General features: G+C 38.4%; 1 protein-coding gene across 1 annotated transcript in view; it reads left to right on the forward strand.

The window, feature by feature from the left end:
* DLG2 (discs large MAGUK scaffold protein 2) overlaps positions 1–27,529 on the forward strand; it is a 646,550-nt gene that overhangs the window by 564,058 nt on the left and 54,963 nt on the right. The window contains exon 15 of the mRNA XM_026069322.1: positions 23,984–24,160. Coding sequence (XP_025925107.1) covers positions 23,984–24,160 — 177 coding nt within the window. The remainder of the gene's footprint in view (positions 1–23,983; positions 24,161–27,529) is intronic.

Raw genomic sequence — 27,529 nt, forward strand, 5'->3', positions numbered from 1 at the left:
GGAACAGGTTGCCCAGAGAGGTGGTGGAGTCTCCTTCTCTGGAGATATTCAAAACCCGCCTGGATGCAATCCTGTGCAAGGTGCTCTAGGTGACCGTGCTTGAGCAGGGGGGTTGGACTAGATGATCTCCAGAGGTCCCTTCCAACCTCAACCATTCTGTGATTCTGTGATAACATGATACTTTCCATTTAGGGCAGCCACAATGCTGTCATTAAATCCAGCATATTCTCTCTGTGATTTTTTAAGCAGTTGTTCCACCTGTACTTTTTCTACCTTTTCATGAGATTGGTATCACTACATAAAAATAGAGGGAAGGTCATAAAATTCATTTCAGATTCATGTTAACTGGAAATAGAAGTAAGACATGATAGTGTGGCAGTCCCCATAGTTTAATGTTCTGATTTTTCAAGCTCTCCCAGACCATTTAGAATAATGTAAGTCTTTTCATTGCTATCACTTCACTCTTGCCTTATTTTAAATCCTATTCTTATCCTTTTCCTTATGATATGCAGGGAGAAGATAATCTCATTTTATTTAGTAAACCTCTAGGGTTTTTTTAGTAAAAGTGAAGGATGAGCTGGTCTTCTTAATGACAGGAAGCAAAGTAAGTGAGCTTTGAGATAATCCCATTAGGTGACAGTCTGTGAAGGAAGGGAATTACTTTCTGCAGGACTTCCCAGGATTTGGTTTATTGTGTTAGCAGCTAATATTGCTCCCTACCTCCTTTTTCTTATCTCCTAAGGACAAGCCTATGAGAGGAGATGCCACCATTTTTAAAGTGATATATTGATTTATTTTCATTGATCTCACTCCACAGTGTTTAAGGAATTGATGTTGCCATTCAACAACACGGCACACTCTTGTTCTCACTCAAGACAATAGAAAATGGGCCAGACCTTGAGTCACCACTCTCCATACTGAATAGTTTTCAGTCAGTCAAGGAGAATAGACTTCTAGGTCAAAGTGGAGTATCATTTAAATTTAGTAGCCTGTTATAAAAGCATTGGTATTTATTGATGAGAGGAGAAGCTTGGAACTGGCTTTCTTAAGAACATTTTCCTAGGTAGCTTGTAAGAGTAAGCAATCCTCAAGCAGCACAGAGTGGATGAATCAGCAATGAGTGTAGCTGACTCAAATACCACCTGTGCAAATGAAGGGAATACATACAATTTTCGGGCTGTATTACGAGCAATATAGCAGCCCAGCTTGGGCAATGCAACACCTAATAAATAAGTGCCTGGCCCACAGAGGCTGATCTAAGATACCTGGGTTCGTTACATAAGTTCTGTGTACAGTAAATAGAAAGATGGGTTGAGCAGGGAATTCTGTTGTGCTTTGCTGAGCAGGGAGTCTGGCCAAATAAATCTTAACGTAGCTCCATTACAGACCACCACAACACCTTGGGGAGTCCATCAATCTGGCCTGGATTTAGCCCAGAGGAAAAGCTAAATGCAAGTGTATGTCTAAATTCTCGTTCCTGCTGAAAGCCCAGCTTCAGTGTCCGCATTAAGTACCAACTCTTCTGGGAATTTGAAAGTAAAGTTACATACATGAGAAGAGGCACTTTATTAAGCAGCAATTTCTTTAAAATAGCATCAAAAAGAAGAAGAGAGAGTAACGAGGTTGGTGTTGCTCACATTTTGCAAAATATCCTGGCAGGAGCATATCCCTTGTCCTTGCATTGTTACTGCTTCAACCAAAGCAATCCTGGACTCACAGATGAGAGCCAGGACTGCTCCTTCCCAGCCAAATTCCTGAGCCTCCAGTTGGGAGGTTTCCACCAACTTCTTGCTCCCAAGCTTTAGCCTGCCTGACCACTTGGTCACTCTGTCCTTTCAAGGGAAGGGGAGAAAAATGTCCTTGTCACACCTGGTAACATGGTGTTTAGGGCACTCTATGAAGAAGAGAGAGTTCTGAATCCCTTTGACGGGTTGAGGGAGTTGAATTTATATCTCCCACTTCCTTAGCCAGTGGTGTGGGAAAAATTTGAATCTCCTATGCCTAATTGAGYTTCTAACCACAAGGCTTCTAGAAAAAGGTAAATAATATAGCTGTATTTTTGCATGTTTTTGTGGTTTTTCTGCATTCAATTTTGTATGTGTTTGTTAGGTATAGTCTAAGCATACTAAGATTGATCCCTTTACAGATTAAATGCAATCTGAATACTTCTCTGCCTTTAATGTGAATTCCAGGAATGTTTAAATGAGGGAGAGAGACATCCAGCTTCTTATAAATGTATGTGAGCACATGCAGTCTAAAATACAAGTGCTGCTGAAGGGAGCAGGCACTCTGATTTTTGTACCAAGACTTTGTTGCTTAAAATCCAGCCAAGTCCATTTTAGGCACTAAAATGAGTCAGTCTGACTCTTATTCTCAACTTTGACTAATCTATCAGTCCCCAGAAAGTTTCATCATAGGACTCATATTCTCTACCCTCTTACCCTGCTGTACTTCAAGCAACTATTAAAGAGGTAGGATTAGAAATGGCTCTGATTTTCAGGATAATCTGAAGCTTTCTGAATAGTGATCATCAAGAAAGTCCAAGGCAATTACAATCACAGTCACAGTCACACATATCTAAAACAAATCACATGCCAGTCTGGAATTTCATGGTGTTGTATAACTCTCAGAGCTACCATTTTCTCCCAAAGAAGCTCTTAAACTAGCAGGACATTTTAAAGACAATATCAATGATTAGCAAAGAAAAAAATCACAGTTAATTTATCTTGTGAGCCACATTTGTTTTTAATGAATTCACTCCGAAATAGGAATTCCAGCTGCTGCAATGTAATATGTTGGATATGCCTTTATCTTACCAACAAAATGATGTGATTTCTAAAAATATGTTACTTTCTGTGGCACAAATCTTTGGGTATAATTGCATAATCAGATAACTTAGCAGCCCAGTTCACACCCAGGAACTTGTCTGTTCACAATTTACTGTTAGTTTACTCCCAAACTCTCTCTTGGAGCAAATTAGCTAGTTCCCTTCAACACCAAACATGGAAATATTAGTTTTTGGACTGTTCGGTCTAGAGATTTCTCTGAACAGTAGGGATAAGACATCACCAGCTTTGGTCCCCTTTGCGCAACACATTCTGGCTACACTATCCCAGCAGACTCTTACTCTCAGAGATCCCCATACTTGATCATGCCACTTGTTCAGGGCATGCAACACTATTTTCTGGTGTCATGCTATAAAACATAGTCTGCTAGGCTACARCATACTGTTCACATTACATGTGCCACTTTGAACAGGAAAAATACCACATACATAAAATAATTATTTCTCAGGGCCATCAGGTGTGACATGGGCTCAAAGCAGATCTCAAACCAGTGTGGATGGTATGTGCTAGATGGGATGAGGCTTGAACAGTGAGTGTGCAAACCACTTGGCAATACTGAGTACTCTCTGCTGCAGATATGTCGAACTCCGTAAATGTAGCCTAATACTAAGGCATGTGCATCCTTTTATAATTAACTTCCTTTAGGAAATGCATCTAGACTGAAAAAAAATCTTCAAGATGAATGTCTCAGTCTGGATGGAAATGGATAGACAGTGAAACCATACATCTGTATTAAGTTGATGCAGAAATGTCAGGGTATTTTTACGTGGATGTAAAGAGTTTTAAGGATTTTTTTATTATTCAACACAATTATTTCTTATATACCCAACACCTCCTGTTCAATCTTTGTCTTGTGAGGGCCAGTTTCATGGCATTTGCGGCGAAGACATACCTTTTTTTCTAGTCTCCATTCTGCAGACATTGCAAAAGACCTAGCAGCTGTCGCTTTAAAATACTGATAAGTAGGACACTCCGCCACTCCCGGGTACCATCATTACAGACCCATGTTACTGTTTTCTGTCAGTTAGAAGTTAAACATTTCATATTTCACCCTGTCAATCATTTAGCAAGAGACAAAAACAAAGATATCTTTAGGGAAGACATGGCATCTTCTTTCTCCGAGGCATTTCTTCTCATGAACATTATGATATTTGTCTTATCTAGGTTATTAGAAGGCATAAACATATAAAAATGTTCCTTAATAAATTCCTTCAGATGTTGCTGCTTCAGCGTTTATTTTAACATCCAATTTAATCATTTATTTTTCCTGCTAATGCTAATGATTACTTTGACTAATGAGGTTTTAGAAACAGTTTCCAGGAAATTACCCTTCTACTCATATCTCTCCCCAAAGGCAAAAGGATCTAGATTTGTAGTGGGACAGTCTCATTAAAATGAGGAATACTTGGATTAATTGCAGGAAGAAATATGGAGCTAAATGAGGACATTAAATTTATTCAACTGTTTGGTTAAAAATCTAATATTACTATACTATATTAGAAAGATGTACGTGTATTCACTAGCTTGCAAATCTGAACATATAGATGTACCTTTTTAATTATTGTGTGTTGTAAATATTGGAACATTGAAAATCTATAAAAAATTTATAATTTTTCATGAAAACCATGACTCAGTCAATAAAACTTGTGTTTCAAGATTTTTCAGTTCCCTTACATCTCTGATGTATTTTCAATCCTTGTAGTCAATGTAATCATGCACTGCTACTCAATATTGTAAAATCAAAACATTCCCCAAAACAGTACTCTATAAATTGATTTAAATTATGATGATTTAAAACCCTTAAAAACTGTGCCAAGAATTTTAGACAAGAGTTTAGTGTCAATAAGTAAACACAGCTACCAGAAAGAGTGAATTCAAAAGTGAAGGTCCTTGTCAGAAAGAAATATTTTGATAATATAAAAATAATAATATCCATCTCTAAATAGTGTTTTGCATAGCTAGCCCTCAGTGCTTTCTATGAAGGAAGGAATAAGTGAAGAAACAGAGATCTGGACAATGGCATGCATTGTCTGAAGAAAACTGCAGGCTGTTGGAGCTAATCCCAGCTCTATACTGGGTCCCACTCCAGTGTGCTCTTTATTGGCAGCTGCATCTAGTGTGCACAGAGTTTCAGCTTCARGTCCTTAGCTGGTTTCCACAGCTATGGCAGGACAGAATGAAAAAGTTGTCTTTCAGGCAGGCTGGGCACAAGCCGAATGATTACTGGTTATATAGATCAAAGCCAAGTGGYGTAGAGCGAACATGTCAAGGCAGACATGACTACCAAACGTGGTTGGACTGAAGGTCCTTCCCACCTGTTATGCTGTCTCTAACAGCATCTGGTGGCAGATGCTTTGAGAGAGACTACAAAAACATGATAAGGACGGAGTGATACTTTCATCTACAGGCAGAACAAACTGCTTCTTGGTACTTAATAGCCCTTGATGGATTCTTTCATCTTTGGAGGAATGTTTTTAGGCCCATTTAAGCTTCTGGTCTCCACAACATCCACTGGTTAATTACATTCAGTATATAATCTGTTATTGGTTAAATTATATATATGTCTGTCTCTCGTACTGTGAGAACAGTGAATAAGTGTTCTCTATTCTTCTCTTTTCTGAAATTCATAATTTTACTAACTACAATCATATTCTCTTCTTGGTCACCTTTATTAAAGCCAACAAGGCCTAGTCTATATAAGTTGTCCCTGTAAGAAAATTGTCCTATTGTCCTCCTGCTCCTTCTCCGCCTTTCCCAGTTCCTCTTTGGGATGAGGGGACCAGGACTGCCCATAGTACAAATGTATGAGTGCCTGTGTAACGTGACATAATAACAATGATTTCTGTTTGGTTCTTTGTTCATTTCTAAAATTTTGAGGAACATATTTCCTTTTGCACTACTGCCATGCATTGAATTCATGTTTTCCTAGAACTATATACAAAGATTTTTTCCCTTGGGGAAGGGAGCTTAGCTTGCTTAGCTAGTGTATATCAGTATGTACATGTACCAAGGACAGATAATTCCCATGCCTCACTTTGCATTTATTGACATTGAATTTCATCAAGTATTTTATCATCCAGTCACTTGATATTGTGAAACCCTTCTGCAAGTCTTCTCAGTCAGTTCTTGGTTTTGCTACAGTTGGTACTTCAGTGTCTTCATTAAATATTGTCACCACATTTTCACCACCTTTTCTAGGTCACTTATGGGAACCTCCCATTGTGAAAATGGAACATGGTTGACTCTTGTTTCCTATCCTTTAATCATTTATTAATCCTTCCATCCTAGACTACAATATCTTATATCCTTTATGAATTTTGGTAAGGAACTCTGTCAGAAGCTCTTTGGAAATGCAAGCGCACTGTCAGCTGAATATTCCTAATCCATGAGTTTACTGTTCTTCCAAAGAGGCTGAGTAGATCTATCTGTTAATGAAGTTAGAATAATTTATCTGTGGTCTCCCTTTAAAAAACTGGCTTCATATTTTCCACTTCCACACTTCTGAGTCTGTAGTCTTCTATCTGTTCCTGATAATTTATTACTATTCATTTTATTGATTTCTTATTAAACTTTGTCTACTGACAGATCAAATGCAGTCAGTTACATTGATTTGACAGGTCTGAAAGGCTCCACTGTGGGTTCACCCCTAAAATCATCCTGGAATTGATTGTAAATAATTCATTTAGCTTTATTGCTTTGGCCTTTTCTGTCCTCAGCTTTCTTACTACACCCCAATGCCCTGTGTAATTGGCATTTTGTATCTGAACACTGCACAGTCCTTACTGTAGTTATCCTCACAAATCTCCTTCAAGGCAGGGAAATGTCATCCACCCTTGTTTTACAGGAACAGAGGCCAGGGCCCGGAGACAGGCATTTGGTAAAGCGTTTTGAGTAATGAAACATTGGGAATTGCAGTTCCTCAAAACTGTGTCTCCAGTTTTGAAAGCAGAATTCACAAGGACTGATCTCTATGCCTGAAATGCATCAGTGTGGAGCAGGGAGAAGAATTAGGTTTGTATTCATGGCAGCAAGTACACTGGGTGTTGGAACACCCAAGGTAGTCAGCTGGAAAAGCCAAAAAGAAAGAGATGCACCTGAAACTCTGGCTCCTGTTGGTCTCTCCGAGGGTCCAGAGCTAAGAGTTGGAAACTGCAGTTCAGAGCTGGAAAGTGCTCCCTGCAGCCGGCCGTATTTTGATTCCTACCTCCTGATCTAGTTGGAGTTAGGTTCTCCAGTATCTTGAGGCTGGTGTGATATGAATTGCCCACAGGCGTATGGGAAGAGGTAGAAAGTAATTCTGAAAATAATGCCCAAAGGCCAGGACAGTCCTTCGTCTTCCTATGGTTTTCCAGCCTTGGTTCTGAGAGGATTTGAAGGGACACGTCCTCTTCTCCCCCCTCTGCCCTGTGCCTCTGCACAGTCCAGCAGCACCGTGTCTGCCCCAAACATCTACTTCTGTCTGAACAAAATGAGCAAGTCCGGACTGAAGCATAGGCTCACACTGGCGATTAGCTGATAGCACAGACATCTCCATGACGTGTGGGCAGGAGATCCCACAGCCTTGCATAAAGAGAGGAACATTAATACAAACCATTAATACAAGTCAAGAAACTGAAAAATCTCAACCCACCCTCCCAAAGATTAGTAATGCAATGAGATTGAAAAGTTACTGGCAGCAAATTATTGCTGCAGGTGCAGGAGATAGAAAGATTTTCAGATTAGGCTCTGCTATGTGGGACAGTCTGGAAGATTTTTTGAAGCTATTCCTCAGAGCCAGCCACATGCTGCAATGAATTATTGCTTAATAAATGGCTTTTTAATAAAGGAGATAGTGCTCATTTCTATTATTTAAAGAAAAGAAAGAGAAGCTCTTAGCTTTAAAAAGGATTTTAAGATACAGATTTTGAGATCATAAGCCAAAGAAATCTTTGAAACTAAATTGTCTAACACAGCCTGTGTCATTTCATTTTTTCCATTGATACTTATTCCATCATACTGAATCTAGTACTGACTTGCGTGTTTATATAGAAAAAATGAAGTTACAATACAAGCTCATTCTTCTTAGTAACTTTCTATTAACTTGTTTCACTCTGCAGATCTAAATGATAGAATTGCAGTAATAAATCTYGGCTATGGAAGGGAAAAATTTCAGACTTTACTAGAGAAATAATTATTTCTTTCATTGATGTTTGATGGGAAATACTAAGATAATGAGACAGAGACAGAAAGAACATTATAAATAAAATGTCACTCACACTGACAGTCACAAGTTGCGTTAAAAACACCAAATGGAGTATGATACTGTAAGACCAGAGATAGGAAGGGTAGGGCTGAATGTAAGAGAAATGTCTAGATACTGATGCAATAAAATGGTTTAAGCATAACGTACCTGGAAACCAGATACTCTGGTGTGGTCAGTCTACACAGTTAAGACAGATATGCAAAGATGGTTTGAAACTCCTATTTACACTATTTATTGCTGTTTAATGCAATCCAGTCCCTTTATATGTTGTACCAGCTTTCAGGCTGCTAAAATAATCCTGACACAGCAAACGTAGCCCATGATTAAGGAGATGATGTGCAGCCATGGTCAAAACTTTTCTGATGTAACACTGGAGTTGATGCACACATAGAAACTCCGCGGCTCCATCAGAACGGCCTCTTCCAGCTCCCCGAGGTGTCTGGCAGTCTGCGGCTGCCCGTGGGGGAACCGGGCCTCTGGGGATTGCTCTTCCCCATTACCTGGCTGGTGAGAGGCAGCCAGCTCACCCAGGCACAAGGCAAACTGTCTGCAGACAGAAGAGTCCATCCTGATTCTCCTAAACCAGATGTTTTCATAATTTCTCACCTGCAGATATTTCAGATGTTTGACTTTTTTCCATCCAGATTGTTTTGTTTGTTTTTTTAAAGACTGAAAATTTTCCATGTCCTTTCTCCTGTTGGCACTAAAGCAAAGACATGCAGGCAATTTCAGCTTCTTACCATCTATATCTATTTTCCTCTGTAAGAGTGACATTAATTCAGTTTTGCAGCTACCCTGGGTCAGAGCAAAGGTCCTTCTTGCCCAGTGTCCTGTCTTTGACAGTGGTTAGCAGCAGATCCTTAGGGAACATATAGGAACAGGGCACATACGGTGAGCGCCTCTCCCTGCTGTACACCACAGTTTTCTCCAAAGACAGCATCCTTAATCAGCCCTTAAATCACCCATTAAATTGCACTGCTGTTTTCATGGCTTGAAGTGAAAAATACAAAGTTTGCAAATGAAGCTATTCAATACTAAAAGAGTCTAAGAGTTGGTCCAGGCAAAATAAAGCTTCTTGATGAATGTTTCCAATAATTTTATCCCCATGATTAACAAGAAAATTCTCTCTTCAATAACAGAAAGTTGTTTGATCGCTTGCTTGTTTTATCTTGACTYCCTGAGATGTCAGAATCAAAAAATCATTAATTTTGGGTCTCTGTTGTTCTGTTGTTCTATAGAACTCAATTCATTTTAATGGCACAGTTTTTGTAGAAACAAACACTACAGGGCAGTGTAATTTACACTACAGGCTCTTCTGACAAATGTATAGCTTCAATAGATGCTTACTTCTATTGAAATCACAGAGATTTCACCCTTTATATTTAAGTTACCCATAAACGGAATTGATATGGCCACTTTACCATAGTATCTGGTAAAGCCCTCTTTACAATCCTCTCCTTACCTGTATTCTTCTTTTACAAATAGAGGACCAGGATGTCAGATTAGAGACCTATATCAGGCAAATTTTCTCATTTGACTTAAATGCTCTGAATTCTTCCCCTTTCTGTAGGCACCTAGCTCTTTCCTTTACTGTGGAGGGAATTTAGACTCCTCTGTCATTCAGCCTCTGCATTGCATCAGCTGGACTTGTATGCAGCTTGGGCATCTCTGTACCATCCTCGGTTGCATAGCCATAGCTAGAGAAACCTGTACCAGACCAAGGAAATTTAAAGCAATAGCAAAGAGAATTGTTTTTACCCACAGCAGAAAATACTTTCTCTCAGACGATGAAGTCTGACTGTCATTTTATATAGAATGTATGCTAAAAATGAACATTTTTATGTGCCCAAAAAATGATAAATATAATCTGAGACAGACTTCTGTGTCTCAGGGTATTTCATATCCAAAGCTTTCTGAATAGACAGAATCATAGAATAATTTAGCTTGGAGGACACCAGCCTGAGGTTATATGGTCCAACCTTCCGCTCAAAGCATAGTCAACTCAAAGTTATGTTAGGTTGCTCAGGGCCTCATCCAGCTAAATTTTCAGTATCTCCCAGGATGAAAATTGTACAATTGCTTTGTGCAATCTACATGAACACTCATCACACTCATAGTGAGATTTTGCCGTCTTTCACACATTCAGAGCAACTTCACTAATGAGGAGCTAATCCCTAAGTAATGCAAAGGGGAACGTGGTCCAGTGCAGTTCCTTAGGCCCACAGGGTCCATTGCAAAGGGCACTGACAGCAGGGACTGGTTTCGCAGAAAAGTTCTTATGAAGCTTTCTGTGGATTCCTCTATTGGGGGAGTTCCTGCGGAGGACACAAGAGAGTTGACCTCATGCATCTTCCCTATCTTTATAAAGAGTTTCCTATCTTTATAAAGGCTTTCCACCTGCCAAAGTACCTCATCAAGTTCAGCAGGACCATAAAGTGAGGAATCTTTATGATGAGATATGAAGAATATGACACACAAAGACGTGCTTGTTAAGCTGATCCCCTGTACAACCTTCTCCGCTGCAAAACTTCAGTCTTGTAGAGGGCATTATTCCATGTTTTTTAAAAAACAGAGGAAAGATGCCAGCATATCCCATGCAGGAATTACTGTTCATTTATAGCTGTGGGAGACATAAACTGGATTTTCATCTTTTCTGTCTCCGTCCTGTGTTTTCTGTACACACAAATCAAACACTAACGTGCATCACATTCTAGCTTCATGACATGAACACTTGTTTCAGGTTTAGGAAAAGGTATTAGTGTATGTGGTTTCAAACTGAGTTTTATGTCCTGAAATGTGTAGTCAATTTTTTAAAATAAAATTATAAGAAAATATTTTGCCTATAAGCAATATTGGAAAAGCAACTGCATCCACAAATTACTTTCTATTACATGCAATGTATTATGCCACAGATAGGTCTCAATGCATAACTTTACATATGTGTAATTCTCTTGAAATCAGTCAGATTACTCAAATGCTGACAAAAATGCTTTTTAATAGCCTTACTCAGGAGACTACTCTTATTACTTTGCCTAGCCTTAGGGACATGGCTTTTGATAAAACTCTCCTGGCTGAAGTTAATAACTAAGTAGAAGTATGGGTTAGGGGTAAATCTCTTTTCTGCAAGACAGAAGAATGACTTAAAATCAAGGTAACCTTAAGCCAGTATAGGTAGAAACTTTTTTATGCCAAAGAAGGAAGAAGGGCACAACTAGTTGTTCCAGAAGATTTCTTTTTATGCTGTCTATTGCCACTATCCTCATTTTAAATGAAGATATTAATAGGAAAGGTCCCAGCTCTGTTGCTTAGTGTCCTCGCTTAAATCAGGAGTCTCACACAGACACGAAGAATATTTCTGAGTGCAGGAAGAGCAAGACGACAGAGCGCATACTAGGGAAAGCAGAGAAAAAAGACTTCGGATTGTGCAGATGGTGACGCCAGCAGATGGTGAATGCAGCTCAGTTTAAAAACATATAAAGTAATTAACATGATAGAAAGAAGCCTGCTTAGAAAATGTGATTAATGAGGCCTTTATCCATTGTACAAAATACAGAAGGATGTAAGGCATGAGGAAGTATCACTATGGACAAAACCGTCAAAACTCAGCAGAAAAAATGGCTTATCCTAGGTCATAGCACCATCCAAGAGTAAGGAAGCAAAGAGCTTCTGCTACTGCACCAGGCCTTCGTCCTGACAGGGTCTGAGAAGCTTAAAGCAAATTCTGTCAATCTTAAAGCTGCTTAGGGTAACGTTTTCAAAGCAACTTAGAAATTCAAAGCCTAATCTTTATTGAAAGTCAACAAAACCTATACTCTGATGTGCTTAATTTACCTTTGGAAATGGAAGGAAGGAACTTCTGACGTTACCCTTAATCCTGCTGGTTTGAGAGCCGAGGCCCCTAGAAAAGGCAGGTGTGGATAATGTAATGGTGGGAATGATTAGCTGCATGTAGCTGAATGTAGCATGTACTTAATTTTGTATTTAAAGGGCAGAAGCTAAGTAAGAAGTTTGACATCATCCTTTTGCAACTTCGCTTAATAAATATTAATATACATATTGCTGCTGTTGAATATTTTTGGTAATAGTGGTTCATCAACACTTTTTTCTTCAAAGTGCATTTCCAAAGAGGATTGACAACCATACCCAGAGTACAACTGCCAAATCCAACCATTAAAAAGAAAAAATGATCACAAGGTTTTGACATTCAAGAGGTCACACCAAAGGCTCTTATTTTTATTTGCCCTTACTGTTTGTTTCTCCTTCTGGGTACACTGGCATCTTAATTTCAAGCTTTTCTCTGTGAGAAGGGGACTAATAAAAACTGAGCATTTAAGGTGTTCATTTGACTCCAGGATATGGAGCTTTAAGGAAAACCTCATCTACCAGGAAAACTGCCAGCCTAATTATAGAATAAAATTTAGCGGAACAAAGCTGGTTTTGACAGGTAAGGGAAGACAGATAACAGCTCGAGGAATCCCTTCAATGGGTTAAGCAAACAGCATGTCTTTTCCACCCGCTGCTGCTTTTTCAGACAAACTGTTTCTATTATTTCCATTACAGTTCAGATTTCATCTGAGTTCAGCTCAGGCCTTCTGCCTTGTTCCATATCTACTGATTTCTATGGAGTTACACCTCGTAAATCTGAAGCCTTTACAGATTTCATGTTTTGTGTCATGGACCAAGATTTCTATAGAGCTGTTCTGCCTTTGTGCCATAAAAAAATATAGCTTTAGATTTTGATAGCATTTGTATCTTTGCAAATCGCTGTTTTCAAAAAGAGATAAATAGAGGCAAACCAAAAACTTACCGCATTGCTTCCTGTTGAAGTCGGCGTGCTAAAACACAAAGGACTTACTCTATCAAAAACCTCCCACTGACTGAGTAAACTGTTAATGAGCTCTTCAAGTTCTGGCTTAGAGACAAAAGGATTTTATGATATCTCAGATAGCTGCATCCAGCAGAGTTTATGAATTTAGTACATTTCTGCACATCCTACAGGAGAATTAATTTCCATAATAATTTCCATATCCAATTTTACCAGTCCATGGTGTAGTTCCCATATGCATGTGACTACTATTATTATATTAAAATAAATATATAATAAATAGAAAAATCATAAAAATATAATAAATATTCTATAATTATATATTATATTATTATACTGTATTATTATTATTTCTCATTATTTTAGGAGAATCTAGTCTGCCTACTCAATAGCAATGCAAATCCAACTTCTGACTCTTTCTTATTGTTAAAGAACATTCAGGGCCAAGCAGAAACCATTTCTGAGAAGGAGCTGTTGCAAATAAATATCTTGGCTTGTCCAAAATGCCCTCTCATCAAAGACAAAGCAGCCAATGTTCTGTCTTGTTAAAATTTTCTCCTAGCTTTGACTGTCAACAGTTCTTTTAAATATCTAAAGTATAATTGCATTTTTCAAAAGCAATTTCTAAAGGTTGCAATGTATAAACAGATTTATTATGACAGGAATGAAAGAGCACTTCCATACTAGCAAAGTCTGAAGACTTATCCACCTCTTGTAGTTCTTGCACAGAACTAAATAAGAATATTCTGGCTGACAGTGCTCCACTATTACATGCTGATTTCTGTAAAAAGAATTACTATTCCATTTCCTGACACAATTGTCTGAATTTTGGCTGGTGGGGTGTTTTTCTGTACCAGGACCATTGTGCTTAGTCCATCTCTTACGGCTGTTGTTGTATCTGTTATGTTCAAATTATACGAATCATAACTGTATATCAGTTTTCCATAGGAAGATTTTCTCTTACTTTAGTTCTCTCGTTCTCTAATATCCTTGTCCAAAAAAACAAAGAAGACATCATATATCTGGCTCGTAGCAATAATTATGTTATCAGTGGGGCTTCTTCCTGAGTTGAAAATTTCCTTTTGATTATAACCCAGTAGAAGCATAATGAATTCTGTGGGCAGCCTGTCCACAATGTAATTTTAAAAGCTGCTAACTGATACCGGTTCGTGATTAGGTCTGAGAGAAAGCAATTGCAAACTACAGGATATCTGAAACAATCGCCTAATGAAAAACAACCACCCAAAGCAGATTCTTGAGAGCTATGGTAACATTTAGAGCTACTGTAAACAGTTTATTTTTAAAAATTAAAATTATTTACCCTTTCGAAATGTGTTCTTTATAATAAGACATTTGGGAGCGGCAGGGGTGAGGAGGGAGATTCACACGCAGTGCTACACACGGAGCCGCAATATTCCCTTTCAGTCTCATTGTCGCTGAAAGAAATGTCTATTTTACTTTCCCGGGGGGTGGGGGGGGAATCCCTAAATAAATATTTTCAGAGAGTAAAAAAGTTGATATTTCTTTCAAAATAAGAATCACAGGATGATTCTTTGGCTCCTGTGTCACACTGTGCATCCCACAGATTGTAATTTCAGGTGAATTACCCGGTAGTTTAAAGTATCCCTGATTTGACATCCAGCCACTTTTCCTTTCCTTTTTGGATAGGGATAATCTTAAATGTCACAGCACAGGAATCTCTGCTGAGAAACTGCTTCCTCAGAAATCAGACATTCAGTCAAACAGCAGCTTTGCCTAGTCTGGCTAGGGAAAAAAAAAACAATCCCAAAATGAACTTGCAAATTTCACGTCATTTTGATGCATAATCCACAGGCCAGGTCAAGTTCATTTGAAAATGATCCCACATCTTTGTAATAAATCCTTGCAACAAACCTGGCCTAAGTTTCCTSTTTGTTGTGAAATTCCGGACCCATTCACAAGTTTTGGGTTTTGTCATGAAATTTCATGCAATTCCTGAAGAAACTCTTTCTCTTGAAATTACTTATTCAAATGTTTGCTCCACTCACTATGTTAAAACCTGATTGTTAACACAGTCCTTCCCAGGAAAAGAAAAAGCTGCCAAGTTCAATAAAACTTTTGCAAAACTTTTCTGTTGTAAGATCTAGGAACTTAAAACCACCTATGGGGGGCTAGTTTTAATGTAAGGAAGATGGATGTATCCTTATGAGCCTATCAGCAAGTCTATTTTAAAAACATGCCTGAATCAAGAGCTTACTGCACATGTTCTCTCAAGTTTTTCAAAATACCTAATCTAAACCTATCGCGACATTATGACATTTTGTTTAGTGCTCTGCTCCAATGCAGTGTATTATCTCCCAGTTTTAAAGCAAACCTCAAAGCTGCAAATCTGAAATACACTGAATACAATGCAAGAGAATTTAAATGCTGCTTTGTTTATCATAAATGCAACTGTCAAAGAGTTTTTCCCTAGTCTACATATTAGTGGAAAGTGTCAAGGCACAGGCTCACAGCTTGATACCAATTGCAGATTTTTGGAAACCAAAGGAGAGTTCTGTTTGGTCCTTTTATGCCCCATAAAATCCTGATGAAATGCAAGCAGCAGGTGCATCCGCCTGCAAATGGATTCCCCCAGCRCAGGCACAAGAGAAGACAAGAGGCTCACTTTCCAGGGACACCTCTCAAGTCGTGCTGGAAGAGATAAAAAACAGATGAGCCTGGGGAAAATATGTGTTATGTTCATGGATAAAAGACTATAATCAGTTCTTCCTCATTTTGCACTGTGATTTGTGCAGTGTGTCCTAGAGGAACAGCGTAGAATCACACTTTGAATCCACTTTCCGCATTCAGTCTGTAGCCACCGACACATGGACAATTTGGCAATAARGAGCAAGCAATATGACCTGTCATCCTTCCTGCCACCAGTGAAGGCAAAAAACATAAAAACGTCTCTAATAGTAGTGTTCTATCTGAGAATCCTGCTTTCTTTCCCCCAGACCCCACTGATTTTGGTTGTGAAATGGCCAGGTGCTATTAAGCAAAATCTCTAGCCATAGACCATAGTCTAGACCACAGTCTCTAGCCATAAAGCATGAAATGCTGTTGCATAGCAAAAGCATGAAAGTGCAACATACAGTCATTGACCAATATATATTTTCAGAGGTGCCACTTAAACGAAGAGATATCTACAGACAGTGACTTCTTTTGAAAACATTGACCTAAAGTTTTTCCGCATAAAAGAACCCATTTTCTGCAGAGAACAAGTGCTTGCTAAAGAGCCAAATAAGCCTATCATCAACACTGTAAGCATCGACTCCTAAGAAGTGATCTTCAGGATCATGACAGGATCTGCAAAATGAACAAAATATTCCCCAAAGACACATGCCAGTCCTCTTTCCCGATATAAGCCCCATAAAGAAAATATCTCCCTTCTCTTAGGGAAATCTTTCTGGAACGAATGTTGCTGCYTCCAATCCTCTTTCCACTGAAGTCCATGGCAGAACTGTCTGCCAAATTCCCRCTAGGAGCAAAATGATAAAGAATGACTTGGACTGAATGGAGAAATTGCTGAATGAAGTAAAGAAATAATACAGCAGCAAATGGGAGAGGCTTAGATGCAAATGTGTAATGGGATTTGGTATTAAACTTAAGACATTCCTACAAAGGTGGTTTGATTCATGGCTTTGTTATGACTTTCAGTTCCTATATATTTCAACAATGTAAATGTAAAAATATGGGTTAGTTTGAAATTTTTAACTCCAGTTTGGACTATCAAGAGTGTAGCTGATTTCGGTACAGTCTGAGGGACCTTTTTAATTTTTTTTGCTTGTGCTTGATGTGGAATTCTCCATTTATATGTGGGCAGATGTAGATGCAAGTCCTTGTCCTGAAAACGGAGCCTTTTAGGACATAGATTTCTGCTCATTCAGAGCCTTAATGTTAATTAGTTTGCAATCTCCTTTTGCAATTCATGTTACTTATTTGTTTATTTCTTTCTGGTTGCTGCAAAAACCTCTCTCTTTCACTAAAGGTCTGACCCAGCATCCAACAAAATGCATARAAAGAAATTCTTGCTGTCCCTGGGCATTTTATTAAACCTCAGCCTGTGGTCTGCACAAACTAAAAACCTCCAAAATCARTATTTCTCAAATCTCTGAGCTGTCCAGATCTGGGATTGTGTTTGGAACCTGTTTCTAAATTTTATGTGAACAAATTTAAAGAAAACACCCAGAAAATATACAATATATGATAATATATAATATAGTTTGTTAGTACTTTAGATTTTTTTTTCCACCCAGGATTTGTTTTTATTATCTGCAGCAAAAATGGGAATGATATTATAATTAGTGAGTAACATTGAACAAGGATGAAAAATAATCACAGAACAGAATCACAGAATCTGTGTTTTAGCAAGTAGAAAAAAAAAAATCTCTCCTTTGAGATCTGCCTCCTGGTACTAGTAATGGCTCTACTGAAGGCTCTGGGGTTACGATGTCAACTAATGAATGTTAAAACAGAGATATATCTAAAACATTGAGGTAAAGATGATGGCGGAGAGGAGAGGAGAGGAGAGGAGAGGAGAGGAGAGGAGAGGATTCAGGAAACACTGTGAGTTGTAGATATCGAGCTGAAACATCAGCTGGTTTTTTTTGAAATTGCACTGCTTTTTAGGATAATCCTAAGAAAGGTGTTCTTCAAAACCATCCACTCCCACCCTTTGATAGCAGGTGATAATGTACGACTCAACCATTACTAGCACAGGGGCTATTAACACCTTCCATGCATGTCAAGCAGCACCTCAGAGCTTCCTACCCCCCTAAGGAGAGAGCAACCTTTYGGTATGCTGCACGCATCGGATTTACCTGTTCAACTTCTCTAGGTGAAAATAAAGCTGAGAGAATGTGGAAGTCTTTATTGACATGCCAGCATGTGCAAGTTTAACCCTTTTAATAGCATTTTAATTGCGTCGCAATATCTGCTTCTATCACAGCACTGCTGTGATCTCTGTTGTAGTTATAACAATGAATTACACTAGTGGGKTTTTTTTCATTTTCTTCTAATGTTTTCTTCAAGCTGAGCCTGCAAGTGGGTGGAAATGCATCTATTACTGAGAGTGCTGAAAAGACAGCTAGGAAGCTTGGTTTCTAATTCTGGCTCTGATATTGAATTGCTGTCTAAAACCAGGCAAATCATTAAACCTCTGTGCTTTGGATTTCCCCATCCGCAAGAAGAAAAGGGATGGCGGGGGGTGGGGTGGGGAGTGGGGGCAGAGGACAGATGTGGAGGAGGGGGAGAATAAACTATCTGTCCCTAATGGAGATACAATAAAGTTTGATGTCTGAGAATCTCTGCGAAAGAAATTTTTAGAGAACAGTAATGGTGTAAATGAGGATGTAAATGAGGATATGCTGGCAGATTGCAGAAGAGTTGGGACTGTTTACAGAAGGTGAAAATCTCTCCTGCTAAATGTTGTTGTCATTTCATAATCAAGTAAATGACAAAGAGCAGGCTGGAAATTTATGTAAAAACTCCCATCTGTGCCAGAAAAAAAAAAGCACTTTCAAAGATGYGTATAAAGCTGCCACACAGTACCTTGACTGTACCAAGCTGAGATTACTGGCCATAGTGCAGTGACTCAGTAGCTGAAGATTTTGGTTCTGTGCACGAAACAAACAGGAACGTTCAGCAAAATATATTACTGTGTTGTAAATGCATTAATATCCCCTTGTTTTTCAAGAAGATCACAAAGACAATTAAATTATGAATAGAGTTTACAACATTAGGCCAGAAATCTAGGTTTCTCTGTTAAATTCTCTTCTCTGCCACAGGCTTAGCAAGATCACTTACTCTTCCTGTACCTTATTTTTCATTTTTAAAATGCTGGTAATGGTACAGTCAAAAGTTGTACTGCAGTAAAGATTGGTGCATGCTCACAGGCTGGAATATGCAGGATTGCACAGTGAATTGATTTACCATTGCCTTAAAGCTAATATATTTTCTCCAATTTCAAACATTTATTACTTCAGCTGCACAAACAGGTGCCATTAAAAATAGAAGCTTACTATGTAATTATGCTGCTTAGCTTTCGGACATATCTCAAATGCTGGAGTATTTGCACTAAGTGAAAGAAGAAAAAAGCCCCCTTTTAAATGGTCTTCATTGTCATATAGTCCACATATAGTCCACCACACATTTGGCAGTATATGGCAGTTTGGCACTGGCAGAATTTTCACTTGAAATAATTTTTGAACAATGAATTTTGATGATGTTGTGAAATGTTTGTCTCATGTTTTACACTGATGTGGATTCCTAAAAACATTTAAGAAGCGTCCAACCACAAAAATAAAACCTGCTAGGTTCTGTCCAAATTACTGCTGAGATTAGCCTAGTGCAATGATCGGATCTGAAGTTTGGAATAATACCAGGGAAATTAAACTCACATTGTATTAAATATTTGTGATATCAAGCTTGCTTTAAATGTCTGCACCTTCTGCTTCAATCCTCAGAACAACCATGCTTCTTAATTTTTAAAAAGCAGGAGGAATTCACCAATAAGATGGCAGTAATATTCAGCACCTAAATAACACTTTTCACCTTCATATTATACAGATATTAAATAGTTTTCTCCAAACTCACTCAAAAAATGTGAATGGGAATTGAAGAACAAATTTTAAAGGCATTAATGGAAATTTGCTGCCTACATGTCCTTTTTGCCTTTGAAAATCACACCCTTTCCTATTGTTATTTTCCTAATAGGAAAGTAAGACGGCCAAATCATGATTTTACCACATATGAAAAATTAGTTTGTAGCAAGCTCTGTTTCCTATTCCAGTGTTTCATCTGCATCCCAGGTGATAGTAATCACTGGACTTGTCATATTTGTAACAGCAAATTGTATTTTCCTGGGTAACTCAGGGTCCTGTTTATGACATGCGCTATCCAGGAGATCCTGAAAAGGAATTTTTCTGATGCTAGTGTGGTCTGAAAGTGTCACTGRTGATGGCTCTAAAATAAAAATTAAATTATTTAAAAATTGACTTTTTCCATTCGAAAATAGACTTAATCAGCTGGCTGGAAAAAAGATCCATTACTGTCATAGAAAAAGCCCAGCAGAGATTTTGATTCTATCCTATCTGATCTCAAAAGACTAAATAGGGGAGGCTAGCAGCTAATTGAGGATATAAAACAGCTGAAAGAAGAGGAATTGCTCTTTAAGAYGTGCTTTTATCAATTGTGCAGAAAAAAAAGAGAAGCTATTGGTATCCAGGCCTGTCAGATAAGCACCATTTGAAGGTTATTGAGATTATTATTTTTAAAAATTGCAGTAAAAGACACAAAAAGTGAGTTACAGCTCAGTGTGTTGAAGAACTGCTTGAGCAAGTTATGAATAAGCCAGCTTAGGCATATGAAAGCATATAGTCATGTTAGCATGACTGGCAGGATAGGTACTGTGAGGGGGGACAGGACTCTTACTGGACTATACTGCTTATGCCCTCTCCTTAACACACAATATTCTGCAAAGATCCTACTACATTTAGCCTTTCCTCCGATATTGCCCATGGCATGGGAAAACCTATGTAATAGGTTATCGAGCTGCAGAAGCTTGCACAGATCAAATAGTTTTTGCAGAAAGTATAACTTTTCTCTTTGATGAAGCTTTTGGTGCTTGCAGGATGCAGCATAGTAGCCTGTAAGACTGGGCTGTCATTGCCTAAATACATGGAAGAGCAAAACCAAAAAAAAAGCATCTTTTTCTGATTTTCCTCCTTCCTCTACCTTTATCAAATGGAAGGTCTGGGTGAAGCAATTAAAAAGGCATTCATTTTGCATCACTTCACTTGGCACTCAACAGATGCAGATGCTTTCTGTGGTTTATTTTTATATATATTTGCTTTACAGCAAGACTGAGCACAAACAGAAGTGGATGCTGTTCATCAGGTAGAAAATTAGAAATGACAATATGTGAGCTTTTAAATAAATCCAGAGCTTGCAATTGAACACATAGAGATTCAAAAAGTAGTTGCAGCCTGAGAAGAACTGAAAGGAGGAGGTAAGGATGAGTGTCCTTGGGTCTATTGCCCAAGGTAGTCATGTTAACTTCTAAATACATATAACAGTGAAGATCTCCATTCATTTTATAGCTGGGCCTACTGCCAACCTGCAAAAGTGTGTTTTACAGAGCTCACAATGTTATCAAAGTTGTAAGCTTAAATACGGTTATGTTATAAACTTAAACCTGGTTCTTAATTTGGAATATTTAGGAAAGAGCATTGAAGTCAGCTCTTGTATCATTTTCATTTACTAATGGAGCAATCAACATCTGCAGTGCATGCAGCCACGAATTTGTTCAGTCAATAAAAAGTGTGCTCGAAAGTTCTCTCGTCTGAGATCTATAATCTCATTTTAATTAGCATTGCACATGATTGCTCCAATCAAAGTAAGTCAGTGGCAAACACTGCCATTTGCATTCATCGTTAACATCAACTAGCAGAATGGCAGTCTGTGCTTATACATTAATACATGGGCTCTGAGGTGCTAATGTCTGTTCAAGGACAAAGAACACTGCCTCCCCCTTGCCTTCTACTGCTTAGCTTTTGAAAGTCACCTTCTATCTTAGAATTTTAAAAATATTGAGCATTTCCAGTGCAGCATGTGTTTTACTTCAGCAATGCGACTGTCTTGCATATTCTCTGCAAAAGAAGAGGCTGTCTTTAGTTTTGAGTAATTTAATTGTGCATGGCTTCGAGACTGTATCACACCTGCCCAGTATTCATCATTGTTCCCAACTCTGTAGTTAGGATTTTGAGATGCTGATAGGCTTCCATGGCAAGGCTCACAATTATTCATTGAATTTCTAAGAAGATGGCTTTGTTTAATGCAGTTATTGGATCTATAAAACACAGAGCATTGCATACTGATAAAGCCAATACAAACAGGATGATATGTTCTATGTCTCTTGGTATGTGCACTGCAATTTCTCCAGAGATCAGATGTAATTAATTAAGGAAAGGTGACTGACTAGATACKTAGCTGTCAGGACACACTTGTTCTGGATTGATATGGTTCATCATATGCCCTTATCGAAAGCCTTATTTGACAAGGCAGCAGATGATCTGCTACCATTTAAAATCCTTTATGAATGTAACTTTTTACTAAGGTTTAGACAAGTTTTTAAAGGATTTCCATTGCTAAGCCATTAAAAAGTTTGAAATGTTACTTGCACTCCAAGAGCATTTACCAAGAAAAGCACAAGCATATTCAAGCTCATGGATTAGGTAAAGTTCAGAAGGATTATTTACTGTCTTCATCCTCAGAGAAAGGAATTATCTGGGCTTTTCTGAAGATGTTAGTGCATGACCATAAGCTCTTTAAAAGAGGACATGTTCCAAACAGCATTTTTCCTCTTTGCAAACCAGACGTTTAAAGCAGAATGAGTGTTTAGAAAAGCTTTTAAATGATACTGGTTGCATAGTTACAACTCTGATAACTATTTTTTAAGTGCTTCTCATTATGAGAGATAGCCTTGAGTGTTTTAAATCTGCCCATAAAGCTGCTATAATCATTCTCTATAATTACACTACCATGCACAACAATTAGTTACTGTATATCAAATCCTTCTCACAGAAGTGTTTACTAGTGAAGATTACCAAGACAGTATTTCTGACAATAAAAGAATAGGAATTATTGTACATCTCTTGGGACTTTACTGGTGTAGTGTTTCTGTGCTTAAGATTATAATCATACCGTTTTCCCCATATGAATTTCTCTATGGGAAAATAAACATCTGTTCTTGTCAGGGATGATCTTTAAATTATATTTTATATGGGGAAAATATTCCTGTGTATTTTCTCCTGTAAGAAAGAAAGATCTAGATTTTCAGCTGGAGAACTCCAACTAATGACCAGCACTCGCACAGTCTCACTGGAATTCCTCAGGGTCTCAAGCACGCTCCTTTCCCTCTTGCACACATGCAGCTTTGCAGGGCCTTGCCCTCAGAAATAAGGGGTGTATCTACACTGCAGGCAGGGGATGTAGGGGCAAGGCATGGGCCTGGATGAAGCTGAGTTTTGGTGTCACTGTAGCTTGGTGGCACAGAGCTCAGCATGGGTGAAGATCTTTCCCAGGACCCAGGCTGGATCTCTCGGCAATTAGTTCATGCTGAACTACATCTAACCACAGCTTGAAGGCAGGTACTCTACTTACAGCTAGTTCTCAATTTGTGTGTATGGAGTTCCCCCATGCATGGGACTCCAGCACAGACATACCCAAAGCAGAGGTCCACTTCTCACCGGTGGAACACCCCGTTGACATCAAAATAATAGCTACGGCTACATGGGCAGGTAGTGCAGCACAAGGAGTGTGGATGTGGGTAGTGAAACTATTGGTGCTGAGGACCTGGTGTTCACCCTGCGTACGGTATGAGGCAGTACATGGCAGACTAGCACTAGTCCGGTCAGTGCATCTTTCAGTTTAGTTCAAATTTCAGGAATCCAATTTGTGCAACTTAACACAGCTCCAGGACATGAACCAAAGCACTGTGAGTGGGAATAATCAGGAGATTCACTTTGAAAGCTCACTTCTGGTCTGGAGTAAATGCTAACCTAGGTGCATTCATTCAGCCCCCCCCCCCCACACACAAAAAAAAATGCATAACCATTAGGAAAATTTTGGTCCCTTTTATTTAGCTCTCCCAGTATACCCCAGGCTGCCAAACCTGAGCACAGGAAAGTGTGAGAAAAGAATAATCCTCACAATCACAAGTAGCTGTTGGCAAGATCACCATAGAGATTTTTGGATACCAGATATGTTTACTAGATACTCTGAAATGGTGATTACTCTGTAGCTTTTATTAAATAGAACAGTTAATAGGGTACTTCATTGYTCAGTTTCTCTTAAAGACAGGTAGATCAGATGAAAAATGTATTTTATAAAGATTAACTTCTAAGAAGAAAGTTTTCCACAGAGCAAGACCTGTCCCATTTGAAAGGAGTAAGGGTTAACTGGAACTTAAAATATGAGAAATTATTCAGAATTAAATGCTTCCAAGACTGATAAAATTGCCTGTCTTCATGTCTTTATTTCCTTTCACAGAGCCATGTTTGACTATGACAAGAGCAAAGACAGTGGCCTGCCAAGTCAAGGACTCAGTTTTAAGTATGGAGACATCCTTCACGTTATCAACGCATCGGACGATGAGTGGTGGCAGGCGAGGAGAGTCACTCTGGAGGGAGACAGTGAGGAGATGGGAGTTATACCCAGCAAGAGGAGGTGAGTGTAGCCTCTTCCTTTTTAAGTCCTTGGTCAGGACAAAGTTCCCATTTTATTCCAAAGAGAGGAACATCAGTCTACTGAAAAAATAGGGAAAGTAGAGGAAAATCCCACAGACATTATTCCAAGAGTTGGGAGATAAGGTTTTCACCAAGAGATTTGAAGAGCTCGAGCTGTTTAACTGTACTGAAAAGAAACTGAAAAGGTGATGTGATTCGTATCTTCAAAGAGAAAGAGAGGAAGAGTGAGCACCATCCACTAAAGGACTTTAGCAGAGAAAGGAATAACCAGAACTCACACTTGGGAATTATCTCCGAATTTGAAGTAGAGCGCATGTTTTAATGTCAGGGTGATTAGCCATTGCATCAAACTGCTGAAGGATGTGATGAATGTCTTGACATTTTCAAATCAAGACTGTATGTCTTTCTTTTGCGGGAGTAATGGAATTAATCTTCTGAGCCTCTGTGATGTAGAAAACCAGTCTAAATTACATAATGATCTTTTTTGGCTTCAAAATCTGTTAATTTAATCTCTGCCTGCCTGGAAACTGATGGATAACCAATATCACAGGAAATTTTTCATATAATGTAAATCAAGGAACATTCCTCCAATTTCCAAGCTAAATCTGAATCCTTGTTCAGTGGTGATGGATTCATGCTGACTGGTGGAGAGAAAATATACATCTGACTTTTTCTCATTGTCTATATTGTTTACTCTGTCTAATTACTCTGTAAAATCAGCCACTAGTCTCTGGTAGTATCAAGACTACCACACAAGTCAGTGTGTGCCTTTGTGCCTTTGTTGGTAGTTGCTATAGAAAGGTCAAGAACTGAAAGGGTAGGAGGAAAATGGAACCTGTCAAACCACATTACATTTCTCTTTTGCAGCAATGCTCCCATACCACATATAACTGTTCTATTGCTCTCTATTTCAGCTTTAGCATTAATATTAAAATGATCACGCATATTTTTTATAAAGGGAAAATGGTATGTCTGATGCTCTACAGAGCACCTGCTGGTGTTTCAAGGAGAGCTGGCCCAGGTGCTAATAAAGCTCATGGTACCTCTTGTTCTAAATCACATAAAAGTAAACTAAAGACTTGCAAATATGTTATTGACATGAGACTTGCAAAGACCTTATTTTCTCTAATCATGACCATGTCTGAATAACAATCACACCAGGATTTTCAGCAAAAAGCAATTTTGTAGCTTTATAATAGATAGAAATAAAACTACATTATAATTTTTAAGATGGGGAAAATGTGCCCATTAAACAAATATAATTTCTAGATATCGAAAAAGGAATTCTTTCCTAGTATTAATTGCTATGGTAAGCACTGCTGTAATGACACGATTGGATCACAAATGGGAAAAGAGAACGGCCTATTCTACTATTACTGAGGGAGGTACGTGCACAAAGCTTGCTCGTTCTCAAGGTGTAGTGCCTACCCTCAAAAGCTACAAAAAGCTTTCAGACATAATGAAACATCTATAAGGGAAGGCAAAACAACTGACTAAGAGGTGGAGCTATATCTTCCGTAGACGGGAGAGGATGCAAGTGCCTAAAGTTTATTGGCTTACCTGCATGGTAGTGTTTTCAAGAAGGACTTAAAATAGAGGGTGTCTAGTCAAGGTCAAACATATGATACTGCCTGGGAAAAAGACATGACTTGAGAAACACTGGAAGAAAAGAAGAAAAAAAAAAGAGAGAATGGCAAGGTGAAAATAGGTTGGTTGGAGTCTAAAAATAAAAGGGCTTGAATTTGTAAAGATGCAGGAATAGTTACCATGCTCTCCACTTGTCACCCCACTTCTTCACTAGTGAATCTGAGAGGTCTGGAAAGATCAGCAGCAACTGTTTTTTTATCCACGTTAATGGAATGGTGCGATATACCTGAGTTTGGGGGAGAAGTTTTGCTATTAGTTCAGAAAAGGTTCCAGTTGTACAAGTTTATTTTTTCAGTGCAGTGAAAAGTGAGTATTACTTCCATACTGTGGATTCCAGTTGGTCCCCAGTCAGCCAGTGATACTGATATGCTCTTGTCTGCATCTTCCCTGGTCATTTACGCCACTGCAAAATATGAGCCAAACCAAGAACACCAAGAGGAAGACGAGCAATGGCTGCATACAGGGCTGAGCTACAGAGAATAAAACTCACCATACTTTCCAGTATTTATTAATTCAGAGTTGAATTTCCTCTGCAGATGTGTGCTATTGAGTGTGTGAGACTTGATCCCAAACAAAGTCGACCTAGGATTCATCTGACCAAATGCAGGCATCTGCAGTATGGAAATCATTGTCTAAACAGGTTAATCCATGCTACTCCACTCTTTTATATCTGTTACAGTTTTTATAGGACTATTTCTGTACGCATTGCAGTATACATAATGAGGCATATTTAAAATCTAGCAGTAAGATATTCCTTGTGATGGAGCCAGAGGAAAAGGGCATTTGCAGCTTCCTTTTGGACTGTGACCCGTCCTATGAGCCCAGGTTCCTATGAGTTTGTATGCTGAAGGTTTTTTATATTTGTCTTATACTTTTCAATCCCCCATTTATTTCTATTTCTTTTCTTTAGGGATGTGTGTGTTTATTTTATGCTTGGACTCCTTCCTTTTCTTAGGCATATGTGCAGGAATATTATTTAGTGGAACTGCAACATTTTTTGCACTTTGGACAGTTGGCAGGGCATACAGATCCATGGATTATTAATGCAAGGAAGGGTCTTTTGGCTCTCTGGCTTCCTCCCTAATCTCCAGTCCAGCAACAGTTAATATATAATTTCTATATTTTTCATAAGTGAAATCAATATGGAATAGCTCTGAAAGCCACTGACCTCTTTGGGTTTACTCCAGTATACATACACACACACACACACGCACACACACACATTTATGTATGTATAAATATATGTATATACAAATATACATGCACATATATATGCACATATATACACACATAGATTTATATACATGCATATGTATATATGAATATATACGTGTGTATATACGTATATATGAATATACGTATACACACAAAACAATTTCCTTACAGCATTGTGTATGGTAACCCCTTGCCAAATATCTGGTTTTGCATTTTTTTTATATTTTTCTAGAGCAGAACCCTTCAAATAGTGACATCACAGGATGAGCTGATAAGAAAAATTTCATATAATAAATCGAGACTCAATACTCTTTGTTCCTCCATGACATATGTGATATACCAGAAGAAATTATAATTTATAATTACAGGGGAACTGCCACTTATTATTCTGGCCAGGATGTTGGATRTGTTACCAACCTTTGCCTATCATTGTTTCAAAAGAGTTTGAAAGGTACTTGTAACTAGATTTCAGTGTGGCTACTTGTGT

This window comes from Apteryx rowi, unplaced genomic scaffold, assembly GCF_003343035.1.
Source record: "Apteryx rowi isolate R43461 unplaced genomic scaffold, aptRow1 scaffold_291, whole genome shotgun sequence".
Taxonomy (NCBI): Eukaryota; Metazoa; Chordata; class Aves; order Apterygiformes; family Apterygidae; genus Apteryx; species Apteryx rowi.